This window comes from Cryptomeria japonica, chromosome 6, assembly GCF_030272615.1.
Source record: "Cryptomeria japonica chromosome 6, Sugi_1.0, whole genome shotgun sequence".
Classification (NCBI taxonomy): domain Eukaryota; kingdom Viridiplantae; phylum Streptophyta; class Pinopsida; order Cupressales; family Cupressaceae; genus Cryptomeria; species Cryptomeria japonica.
In genome coordinates, this window is record NC_081410.1 from 152827188 (window position 1) to 152840695 (window position 13508).

Here is a 13508-nt window from a genome sequence, read left to right on the forward strand (position 1 = left end):
ATTTTATATTGTCAAGTTTCTAAAAAAGAATTATATTGTAACTAACTCAATTCTCTAACCATTCTGTAATCTATATTTTAAAAAATAAATCAAATTGACCTCTACCCCTAACATTAAAATAAAATAAACCCTAGCCATAAACCAAGTTGAATTATGAAATGCAAACCTAATTAAATGCTTAACCATATTGAACCATAACCCTTACTATAAATAGAATTGAGCCCTAAGCCTCAACCTTATTCTACGCTAAACCAATTTGAAATCTACAACTCACTAAAATAAAATACCAATTTGAAACGTAACTATATACCATATTGAACCATAATCCTAAATAAATTAAATCCAAATCTTGAACCAAACTCAAGCATAACTCTAACACTTAACCAAATTGAACCCTAACTAAATTGAACAATAAACCTAGCACTAAACCAAAATAAACCTTAACTAAATAAATCATATTGAAACCTGACACTAAACCAAATTAAATGTCAAGTATTAAACTAATTGAATCATAAACCAAATTAAACCCTAACCATATACCAAATCGAGCCCTAACCCTAAACCTAACCTATACCCTAACCTTAACCCTATCCCTCTACCAAATTCAATTTAAATCAAATTAATTGTAGAAAAAACCGAAATAAACACTAACACAAAAATAAATTGAACCGTAACTGTAACAAATAACAAACTTTAACCCTAACAATATACAAGTTTGAATACTAATTTAAAATATAATTGAACACTAAATGAAACTGAATTCTAAACCTTAACCTCATTTAAGACTAAACCAAACTAAACACTATCAAAAAACCAAAATGAGCCATAAAAGAACCCATAACAAAATTTTAACCCATAACTCTACCCTTGCACCAAATTGAACCCCAACCCTTAACCTAATAATTAATCTTTAATTTTGATAATTCTACTCCAAAAATAACCCTAAACATGATTAAACAATAAAATCAATTCAATTGTGACCTTTACTAAAATATATTTATTTTAATGCCAACACTAACTCTAATTTTATACCTAATAAAAACCATGCAACTAAAAAAATAAATAGAATGTAAACCTAAACAAAATTACACCCTAATCCTAAGACTAAAATGATTTTGAACCATAACCCATATTGAGGGGTACAACTAAACCTAATTTAACATTAAATAAAATTCATCTTTTTAATACTGAACTTAGCAAAAGAGAATATAATAATAATACTGAACTTAGAAACATTGGTTCCTTACCATGCTTCTTGGCTGCCTTTTTAATACTGAACTTAGAAACATTGGTTCCTTACCATGCTTCTTGGCTGCCTTTTTCATTCCCAATGCTGAAATCATCGGAGCCTTCCCAGACTGTCGCTTCTCTGTCATCTTCACCAAGCATGTCTGCTTTAGATCCAAAAATACCAACAAATCTAGGTGAGGTATCACCACAACCTTGTTGATCTTCAAGAACTCCTGACCCAAAATCAACTTGAAATCATCCATTTCGATCACTGTCAGATCCATGCAACCCTGCCACAAGCTGACTTTCAGTGGTATGTCCTGGACAATACCATGTATCTTTTTGAATGAGGAATTCACTGCCTTGAAAGAGCATGCATCAGCCTACACCTTCAACCCCAGATCTCGAGCTATCCCGACTGAGATAAAGTTGTGAGTGGCTCCTGAATCCACCATAGCCACTGTGTACTTCCCACTCATCTAGGCCTCCATGTAAGACAACTTGTTTCAGTTCTCAAGTTCAGCAGTCATAGCCTTAGGCTACTTGGTGGCATTGAATGCACCCAAACGTTGGATCACACCCATCACTGCAATCTGACCATCTTGGTCTACTGCCATCTGTGTAAAGTTCAACCTCTGCTACTATGGATATTCTCTCACCCAATGTTCTGAGCCTCCATAGATGAAACACCCACACGCTCTCTTGTCATTCTTTGATTCGGTGTCTTTCGAACCTTTGCTAGAACCTTTACCATTTGAGGACTTTCCTGTCCCTCTCTGTTTACTACTAGAAGAGTCCCCCTTTCTCTTAGACTTTCCATCATCCTTGGGTTGGAACTACTTCTTGTCTTTTCTCGACGGGTTGGATCCACCCGAAGCACCCTGTGCCTTCGGCAAATCCTTGTAGTCAACCAGTCGATCCGTGACTGAAATGGCCTCCTTGACATTTGGAACCTTTAGCTTTTGGAGCTCGTTCTAAGCTTACGATGCCAGACCTTTCAAGAAGTGATACAACTTAAGATCTTGATCCATATTTGGAAATTCCAACATAAGGACCCAGAAAGCTTTGATGTAATCTCTAATCTTCCCTATTTGCTTTAGGTCTGAAAGTTGTTTGAAGGAGGTCCAACCTGCATTCTATGGCTTGAACTGCTCCTTGAATGCATCCCGCAACTCATTCCATGTGTCTACCTTGACTACCGGCCTACCAACCTCCATATCCTAAAGTCTAGCCCTCCACCAAAGGTTAGCTACTCAAGTGAGGAATCCAGTGGCCGTCTCCACCTTTTCTTCATCCATCAATCCCCTCATGGATTTCAGGTACCTTCCCATGTCAAAGAAGAAATTCTCCATGATCTTATCATCTCGATCACCCTCATACTTTTCAAGTGGTGTCGCTCTTTCTCCCTTGGTAATCCCTACTTGAGAAACACAACTCTTGACAAACTTGATCTCTAAAAGAGCCTTCTTCAACTCGTCTTCAAGTCTAACTCATTCTTGTTGTTCCTGTCCATATAGGATTTGGATATCCTTGATATCTCCTTCAGCTAAGTCCATACATCCTTTTGCAATTTCCATGCACCTTGGCAAGACCGCGTCTTCCAAAGACTCCAAACGGTTTTTCACATCAATAAGCCTCTCCTTTGTCTTGGACCTCTTAGTGACGTGAGCATGGGGGTGAGCCCTACTCTCCTTCTTACTCCTTGTCAGCATCCCTGCCCTTGGCCATAATTGCTGAAAAACTGAATCCTCTTAGTGTGCTAGCTTGGGGGTATCAAAAACCTTGTGCTCTGATACCAACTGTCACGGGGCTAGATTTACCCGTGCGGCACTGAAAATTTTTTAGGTACTTGTCTGTGAGATCCAAGCACTTCCAAGAACTCGGACTATGCCTGTAATCATTCCCAATCTCCATAACCCGCACACACACACTTGCACAACACGTACAAACTTGCACAATGGAATCCTTACACAATGAACACAATGTTGGGGAAATAAGATAGCTTTATTGATCTGAAGAAATGGCCCCTGGCCTGGTCTACAAACAATTCCAACTATGTTGTTGGTCACTACCGTGAGTACTTCCCAAACACTTGATTACAAGTTCCCGCCCCTGGATCTGCGTCCACTCTTGAAACACCGGTAGAGATACCACTGGACCTTGCTCCTGGCTATAGCTTCTCACATAGATTCCTGATCCACAAAGACCATGTCTCCTTCAGAACTCAACCTGGTGCACCACTGACTCTCTCATGAGCCCATGACGACTTACCTAGTACATGACCCAGGCCCCCTCTCTGAACGGGGACTCCAAGTCTCATTGCTTCTCTGCTATTGCTTGTACTTCACACCTCTACTCTGCAATCCCTCTGAACACCTTTGCTCGCTGGATCACTGTTTTGGTCCTCCTTGGATTTCTCCACCATGAACCTTCGCCTAGGAAAATAAAGCACACTGTAGAAACGTTCTCTTGTGAACGACAGGGTACTCTTCTTCCCCCTATATAAGTTTTTCATCCAGTTCTCACACAACTATAGCTTGGCATTAATCGTTTGTCAATCACCACAACTTCCACATGTTGAGAATCGGAAGGGAGTTACAACCCCAGAAGCCTACTGATCTCCCCAAGACAGCAGCCCCTTACAATATATATGTATATATATGTGTGTGTGTGTGTGTGTACATGTGTGTGTATGTATGTATATATATGTATATGTGTATATATATAATATTGAGGCTTTAATTTTTGAAATTTAATAAAGATAAATTATTTAATTGGGATAATAAAAAATTAAAGCCTCGATATCTGTAAGCTTTTTGATGTATATAATTTAATATATATAAGCTAATTATTTATGTATAACAAAAAAATTACTAATATAAAATTATATGACAAAAAAATATTAAATATAAAATTGATTGAATTATATTAAAAATTACTAAATATCAAAAGAATAAAAATTATTAAAAGCTAAAAACTTAATAAATAAAAAAACATTGTAAAGTAAAAATTTAGAACTTTTAAATAAAATGATTGTATACAATATTAGATGCCCCAACTTATTCTTTAATATCTTTAGCAATTTGAAATTGAAATTTTGCACCCTTCTTTGATATTGGTCCACCCATCAATGATGATAGAGCAAGTATCCATTATTTCAATTAAGTTATGTAATTATTCTCTTTCAAATGTTTTTTTATGATAATATAATTATGATAATATATTCATCTTAAATTGTGTTACTTAAAAATTAATGACATATATATGATACTTTGATATTGGTCCACCCATCAATGATGATAGAGCAAGTATCCATTATTTCAATTAAGTTATGTAATTATTCTCTTTCAAATGTTTTTTTATGATAATATAATTATGATAATATATTCATCTTAAATTGTGTTATTTAAAAATTAATGACATATATATGATAAAAAATAAATGCTTGTTCCTAAAAGTAAAACCTCTAAAATTAGTTATCAAGTAATTTATTTTAGTAACCCCTTCAACATCAAATAATATGATTTCTAAAATAATATCCTCAAATAATATTACCATAAATGTATAACAAATGAAATGGTTCTAATATTAATTGAAGTAATTCAAATTAAATAATAATTCATTTCTATTATCCCAATAAAAATATTATACAAAGAAGATCAAGTGTAAAAAAATATCAAAAAGTTTAAATAAAAATTACAATGAATACTATAAAACTTTGTGTTTAATTATTGTAATTCTTTTTACAAATTATTGGCAGTGTACAGCCTGGAGCCTCAGACCTCACTATTGAAAACACTATTATCACTTTCAGGCCAACTCAGACTGTAATTTCTTGGACTATTTTCTTCCATTGTCAAGATTTTTGTACAGAGGCGAACATTCTTCAAAAAATTTCAAGTGGGCACACATACTTTTTGGCTGGTGCTCCATCTTCCTCGTGAAGCAATTTGCTATGAAAACCTAATATGTTGCAGTTGATAACTTGGTTGAGAAACGAATTCTTCCCAGCCTTTATTAAAAACTGGCATGGAAGAAGAGATATTAAAAACTGGCATGGAAGTAAAGATATTAAAAATTATTTCCTCAATCTAAATCCTTTTCCAAAGCTCTCATTTTGTCACAGGCAGTGAGGATGCTACCATAGAGTGCAGTCTAGCAAAAACCTTTTCAACAAACGCATTTTCTGACTATCCTGCAACCATGTACACAACTACTTGATAATATAATTTTTTAGGCCAACATTATACATATATTGCCATATAAACTAATGAGCTTTCTCCACTACACAACATCTATATATTAAATTAAAAAGATATCTTTCATACTGGTACAAGGTAAGACAATTACGATAGCTATCTAAAACTACTCATTAACCAATGATGTAATGAAGTACACGTTGGAGAGAAGGTGAATGTCTTTGTCAGTTGTTTCTGCTAATGTCAATATATACCTTCTAGAATTTTATGTAGACCCTGGTTAACACGAAACAGATATTTCCATAAGGTTACCATTACAATTTCATATCTAGAGTCTTCCACAGGGTTTATAAATACCTTAACCAGCAATCCCCATTTCAACAATCACCATTTGCTTACTGAAACCTTTTAGCAAGTAAAGAGAAGAGTTTTTCATTATAATGGAGAAGTCAGGCTTAGCAGAGTTTAATGTGAAGATTGTGGAGAGTTGCCTTGTGCCACCATGCCTGCCTTTGCCCAGATGCACTCTCTATCTCTCAAACCTTGATAACCAGCCATTAGTGAGAATAAACTCTAATGCGTTGCTTGTGTATGAGGGTTGTGAAAATGCTTTAGCAGATCCTGCCAAAACAATCCGAGAAGCTCTGTCAAAGGTGTTGGTGTATTATTATCCTCTGGCTGGGAGATTGAGAAAGAAAGAGGATGGGAAGCTTCAATTGGAGTGCACAGGAGAAGGTGTTCTCTTTGTGGAAGCCACAGTAGATAACAGCCTGTCAGTACTTGGAGATTTGGACAAGCTCGAGCCATCATTTAAGAAGCTGCTTTTTAGGTTTCCTTCCGATACAGCTATTGAGGACGTTCATCCCATCGTTATTCAGGTAACATTGCTTTAAGAAAGATAATATAAGTAAGAATTTTTATTGTTGTATTTATTTGACAATTTATAGTATTGATGTAATATGTTTATTTATGGTATATGCTTTTTTAAACTGATCAATTTTATTATAGGTAAACCATTTCGTATGTGGAGGTTTTGTTGTAGCTGTGAGTTTTCAGCATATGGTATGTGATGGACGAGGGATAGGGCAGTTTCTCAAAGGTCTTGGAGAGATGGCTAGAGGGTATGTTAAGCCTTCTATTGAACCTGTATGGGATAGAGAACTTCTTAAACCAGGGAATATATCAGTTCATGACTTAGAATCGACTAAAGAAAAAATAGAGAGTACGTCCAACTCATGGATACCTCCAATATATAAAGAATCAACTCAAATGTCTCTTAACTTAGACTTAGAGACAATAAAACTTAGAGACAATAAAAAATGTGAAAGATGGAATTATGCTAGAATGTTTGGATAATTGTACTACATTTGAAATTGTTGCAGCTCTGGTTTGGCAAGCAAGGACCAAAGTACTTGAAATTTCACATACTCAGAACGTTAGTATTTCCTTTGCAGTAGATGTGAAGAGATCATTTAATCCCCCACTACCAAATGGATACTATGGAAATGGTGTTGTTGCTGCAAGTGCACAAACTATTGCTCATGATGTCATAAACCAACCACTTTCATATCTAGTGAATATTATAAAGAAAACAAAGATATCACTTACTAATGAGTATCTTAGATCAATAATAGATACAGATCGATTTTCATCAAATATTTATAGCAACCAAGCTAATATAATTTTGAGTGACTGGAGGTGGTTGGGATTTGATGAAGTTGACTTTGGATCAGGAAGCCCAGTGAATATATCTCCCATTTATTGGAATGAGAATGGACCCAACATATCAAATGGTTTTGTTTTCGTCCATTCTCCTAAGAGAAAGTTTGATGCATTTAAGGCTATAGCATGGATGCCATCACAAGAATTCAATTTACTTGAAATTGAAATAAAAGCCATAATCAACAAATATCTTGTCAATGGCTCTAGATGTTGATGTAATGGTTAATCCTTTTTATTTTTAAATAAAAGAATAGATGACTTCATGGCCAAAATTTATCAATTTAGCTTCTATTTTTTGTTTATATATATATATAATCATTAAAGCTATAAATGTGATTAGGAAAAGAAAAAATAATAATGATTATAAATTAATGTTAATTTAATAAAAAAATTCATGTACTAATAAAATATTGAAGGATTTTCCCAATTTACTTCATAATATATTTTCCTCTTCACATTACCAATCATTCTTGTTTGTATAATATTTTTTTCTAGAAAAGAAACATCAATTGTATTATAATGATTGTTTATAATAATTTTACTCATCAAAACATAGCATCATTCTTATGTATTATGCTAGACGATTGTTGAAATGTTTAATATTTTTGTGTAGTAAAGATTTTATATTTTACTATGATGAAATCAAAGGATTTAATAAAAGACTTTAGATTTAGATAGGTAGCCATTAAAGTAACCAATATTTAGATAATAATATAAATGTTTTATATTTTTCTAATATGTTTTGAAAATAAGATGTTAGTGTTGGTTGTCTAGTTTGAGGATAGCCAACTATTATTTAAAAAAATCATTATTTAAGAGGTAAATGCTTTTGATTTAGATCCATGAATTGGTGGGCCTAATCCCCAATATAAACATTGAACAACAACACTCCAATGAGGTTTGAATCTTAATGGAATCAAAAAATACACCACAACTTAACCATCACATTATGCCAAGACAAACAAATTTTTTTCATAAAATATTATAATGAAATTGATATTGTAAATTTTTATTCTTTTTTTTTTTTTGGTAAAAGTGACCAAGGTCACAGAAAAAATTCTATTGATAGTAAAAGGAATAATACAAAGTAAGCTCGTAACATAGCATAAAAGAGTACAAAGATGTGCATAAAGCCCAACCAAGTAACAAAGACAACCAAAAAGAAACAACAAAAGGAAACCTCCCACCAACCCCATACTGGACAAGGCTAGTATGATGCACATTAGTTACAAAATGATTTAATATGCTAACAAAGTATCCATAAGATCAATCAAAATTTAGAGCCAGAATCCGAGGAAGAAGGGGCAGAAAAATCCTCCATAGGATCCACCAAACTAAACCAATCATTTGAACCACTAGAAATTACATCCAATTCCATACAAGAATAATCACCTCTTGAAGCCAATTCAGAAACAAGTTGAACACCATCTTCCAATGTAGAGATATCATCCACATTATTACCCACAACAGGAGAAGTAGCTTGCAACAAAGGAATAACCATCGAGTCCACACCATCATAATCACATGGGTGATCAAGCAAAGTAACAAGCCCCAGAAAGAAATCAAGGGCAAAAGACACCATAGGAGTTGCAACAACATCTAATAATTCCCCATACTCTTTAATAGGATCACTATATGAGCCCATCTACACACCAAACCTAACAACAACAAGAAGATCATGAAGATGGGTGTTAGCCACAGAAAGTCTAAAATCCACAAGACCACCAATGGAGAAAAATCCATCCTCTAACTTATGAGAATTTAACAAGTAGTCGAGATCATCTTCATCTACGATATCATAATTCACATATCTGTTAGCAATAAAATGAACCAAAGGTAAATCTAATAATAAATCCATGATAACAGTAAGAAAATGGGAAACAACTTCAGTGAGAAGAGAAGAAGGGTTGTTTTCCAACCAAGAATTACCAATCAAAGTTCAAATGGCCTCTTCAATATGAGTACATCTTATGGTGAACACCATTTAAAGTCTCTCTGATGAATATTTTACATCAACCCTTACCTCCTAGGAGTGCTACGGAATGCCAATTATGTATTCCATAATTACCACCAGAACCAGAAAATTGAAATCCAAATGAAATATTACAAGTGAAACCAAAATGCAAGAATAAATATATATCTTATCCAAGCAAATCTTGCAAGAGAAACCTTATCAATGCCATTATTAACAAGAGCTGCAGAGCAGCGAAGTTCCTGCCAAAAGAGTGACAGAACAATTTTGTTTTTGTTTGATTGAGGTTTTTGCCGGATGTTATAGTGGCTTGGTAGACATGTATGCAAAACATAGACCACACAATGACTAAATAGTAAATATGCAGACTTATAGTACAGAAAAAAATTATAATGCAAATATAATACTCGATTCCAATTAATCCATTCCATTTGGAAGGTGTACAAAAATGACAACATGATGACAAAAATTCAAGGAATCAAGGCATCTACAAAATTTACATGAAAACAATTCATTAATAGCTTCAAATTTAATTTTAGTTTTTAAGAAATAAACATGTTGTAACATAGCATAGAAAACAAAGAAAGAATAAATTTCAAATAAAAAGCATAACTATGACTTACTATATGAAGTACAAAGTAGTCCTTTAAGTGTTTGCGGCTGAAATACTAGACCCTGATGTCAACATCTCGATCAAAACTTGACTTGTAGGTACTACACATGCATAAAAGAAAGTTTAATCTTATAGTTTCCATATTAAGTAGAAAAAAAAGCCCTGAAAATTGAATTTCATTTCAATTTGAGATATATCAGTAAAAAGGGAGGGTATAATACACTATCTGCAACCATGGCACCTGTTAACACTGGTATCGTAGTTGAATCAATATTTCACAGGAAATTTATAGAACAACTTAAGAGGCATAAAGTATTGAACAATGTAATGAGAATGATAGGGAATTAGCAAACAAATGAGTGAAACCATGCCTCCAATTGTCTCTTATAGTTTTGTCAAAGAAGAGCATGTAGTAGATGACTGCATGCCTAACATATACATATTAAACAGTCTAGAATTTGAATAAGCTGCCATCATAAACACCTTCAATGGTCATTTTCTCCAAGAATCCCTTTTAATCCTTGGCCAAGTTAGAAAGAGTCCCTATTCTACCTTGGCTAGAATCTTGCAAAGTCTACACCCACAAACTTTGCAAACCTATTTTCACATTTCTTAACAAAAAGAATTGTGGCAATGAAGAGGAAGATTGACACATTCCAAACATGATTGTGATTGGGAAGGCATTGACCTTACAAAAAACCAGAAATGACTCAAAGTAACTCACATCTAAGTGAAACAAATGACTCATGCCAAGACAAACATTTAAATTGCAAAAATATATTAATCCTAAGTCAGTACTAGTAGAAAAAGTTGATAATTGTGCTTCGAGCCTCTTCAAGAATATATTGTTATTGTATTTTCATTATTAAGGGCCAGAATATCCCCACACAAGTGTCAAATACACAAAATCCAAGAAGTTGGACATCCTGTTGTAATACTCCACCCCTTTCTATGCTAGCCTCCAAGAAAAATTGTTAAAAATAAGCAATGAAAAAAGATTGGATATCCAAGATGCTCACGTATAATCAAAAACCAAGAAGACACAAGAGGCAGTTTAGAAATGACATACAAGAAGAAGTAATGTTGTAGCAGAGACAACAAATACAATGTACATGTAGCTTTCCACCTTGAGTGTTGGGTGAGCCAAAATTCTAGAGGCCAGGGAACTTCCCATCATTGAAGCCAACATAAATGTTGTAAATATCAACCCATAAGGAATATCCTGTTCATTTCGGTTCAAAGCAGGTGTTTAAAGAAACACAAATGTGTAAATTGAACCTTCAAATAAAGATTCTATAGCTCCTAGAACTGCAATCTTGTGTCATCTAATTCCGCAAACCATTAAAACTTGTCAGAGAAAAAGGTTTATATGTTTAAGTTTATTCTACAGAGATTTCATAAAAGTATGATGTTTACATATTAACATATGCCTAACAACTTACCTAAAGCAATTGCCAAAGCAACATGCTTAAACTATGTGAGTAAATCCTTGCTTTCTAAGGGATCTCCATAGTTTTATGATTGGGTAGAAAAGATAACAACCATACCTATAGCTAGGAAGCATGCAACAACATCAAATGGAGAAACTGGACCAAAGCCTAGAGTGTTAGCAAGAGTGTTAGCAAAGAGCCTAGACATGATGGCTACTAGACCATTGTCCAAGAATATTGCCTTTGAGAATCTCAACGACAACCATTGTGGATCAAAACCCCTCTGCAAAAAAGCAGAAAGCTTTAGTAATAAGAAAATAATAACACAACCCTCGCTGATTCTTGCAGATCTAATAGTTATGAAATCACCTAACTAACCATGCTTTGTTATGAATTGTTAGAAAATAGCTAGATTGTTATGAATTTCTAATCAAATACAACTAGATATTACCTTCAAATGCTCAACAACAAGCCATGAATCGAAAGCTGAAAATAGAAGAGATGTAGCAATTCCTGCTAGAATGTGACCAAGCATCAAGACTTGAAAACACACTCTTTGAAGAAATCCTTGAACAAAATGACTAGCACTGTAACTCAAGCTAATCGCCAATTGTTCCTCTTAACAGCATACGGTGATCCCTGGAACCGAACATCTCGACACCCTATTTAACACTAAATTGCAATCAATGATCAATGCACTGGAATCCATTCTAATAAATCTCTAGGATATAAATTGATCTCTGCAACACAAGATTCACATATAAACAATTGCATATTGCATTTTACTACCTTGGATAGTTATGGCCCACTTTTCTGAACCAGATCAATAAGTTTCACAATGGGAAATAAAATATTATTTCCTATGTCGGCACAAATTTGCACTCTTTGATATGTAAAGATAAACTATGTAAGTCAAAATATAACAGGATGTAGTGCTCACTGATATATATATCATAGTTGTGAAATTAGCAATTTGTCTAAAGATGAATATTAAAGATGTTTATAGAGTCTAAAAAAATTTCCAATTTTTTAAACTCTATTATAAAGATGGCAAATTATACACTGGCACATACAGGAATTTTTCCTTGGTTGTCAACATGAGAATGATAGAATGTGTTACCTACGGGCTTAATACCAGCAAGTAAAACATTGCCTTTTACACAAGTACCAGGAGCAACCATCATCCCCGTACACCAAAATCAAATCCTGTGGCTGTACAAACCCTAAACAAGTGACAACTTTGGATCTACCATAGTGAAGATACAACCTCAACTCATCAAAAGACATGATTAATATTGAAAGCCATGATTATGTGTGAAAATCAGGTAAAATTTTACATCCAACTTGCTGGAGTGATTTATCCCAACAGATGTAACCAATACAAAACCTGATTGAATTTAACAAAATATATAACCCTCTATCATGGCACCTAAGTAGAAGAAAAAATTATGAAATAAAAAAAATTGAGTTCAAACATTTTACACAAAAACTAAAAGTAAGACTTCAAAATTTGAGGTTTTTACTTTACATCTCTGTTTGTTAAAATATAAAGCATATGAATTTAGTAAATATTCGGGTAAAAAAAATTCTACCACAAATATCAGAGATATATAATGATAAATATAATCACAGAGATTTATTGACTACATCTTTGTCCTTCCATTAATACAAAGCATCGAAGTAAATCGATCAATCTTTTCGCATTGGTTAATGGACAATATTGTTATGAATTCATATAGTCTACACATTAAACCCGGAAACCCTAAATATTACTAATGTTATCGAATTGCTTTATATTTGGGTGAATTTAAAAGAGAAATTGCAATCCATACCTTCAAATATAAATCTCAGTTCAAAGTGAAGAAAGAAATTTCAGTCACCTTAAATTTTTACAGCGAAATCTACACCAATTTGCATCGTATTTTTTTCAACTAACCTGCAATGCTGGTGACAGCCTTCAACAAAATATTGAGTAAAATTTTGGTCATACATATTGCATTTAGAGAAATCCATAATGAATTACAAAAAATCTCGTGCGTCCGTGGTATTCAACGTAGTTGTTTGCATTCTGAAAATATCTTGGCATTTTTTATTTGGGAGAGACGCTCTACCCTATGCCCTAAAATCTTCTACGATCTTCCACTTGAAACCAACATGCAAAGACAGCTATAACCCTGACAACCAAATGTTACTTGTAGCCTGCAGAAGCAGGGATACTGAAACTCGAACATCTTGGAAATCAGATAAACCCTTAATATGGCACGAGTTAAACCCTAAATGCACAAACTAGACAAACAATGCACTAAATACAAAAAAAAAAGGCGTTCATGTTTTTAACCCAT

General features: G+C 33.8%; 1 protein-coding gene and 1 pseudogene across 1 annotated transcript; one reads left to right on the forward strand and one right to left on the reverse strand.

The window, feature by feature from the left end:
- Positions 1 to 5796: 5796 nt before the first annotated feature.
- On the forward strand, positions 5797 to 7419 carry LOC131057048 (3'-N-debenzoyl-2'-deoxytaxol N-benzoyltransferase). Its single transcript, XM_057991239.2, has 3 exons — positions 5797 to 6307; positions 6438 to 6651; positions 6812 to 7419. Exons 1-3 carry the CDS (start codon positions 5870 to 5872, stop codon positions 7363 to 7365), a joined length of 1206 nt encoding a protein of 401 aa, XP_057847222.2. The 5' UTR covers positions 5797 to 5869; the 3' UTR covers positions 7366 to 7419.
- A 3114-nt stretch (positions 7420 to 10533) lies between these two features.
- LOC131064933 (uncharacterized) lies at positions 10534 to 12350 on the reverse strand (annotated as a pseudogene).
- Between the last annotated feature and the right edge of the window lie 1158 nt (positions 12351 to 13508).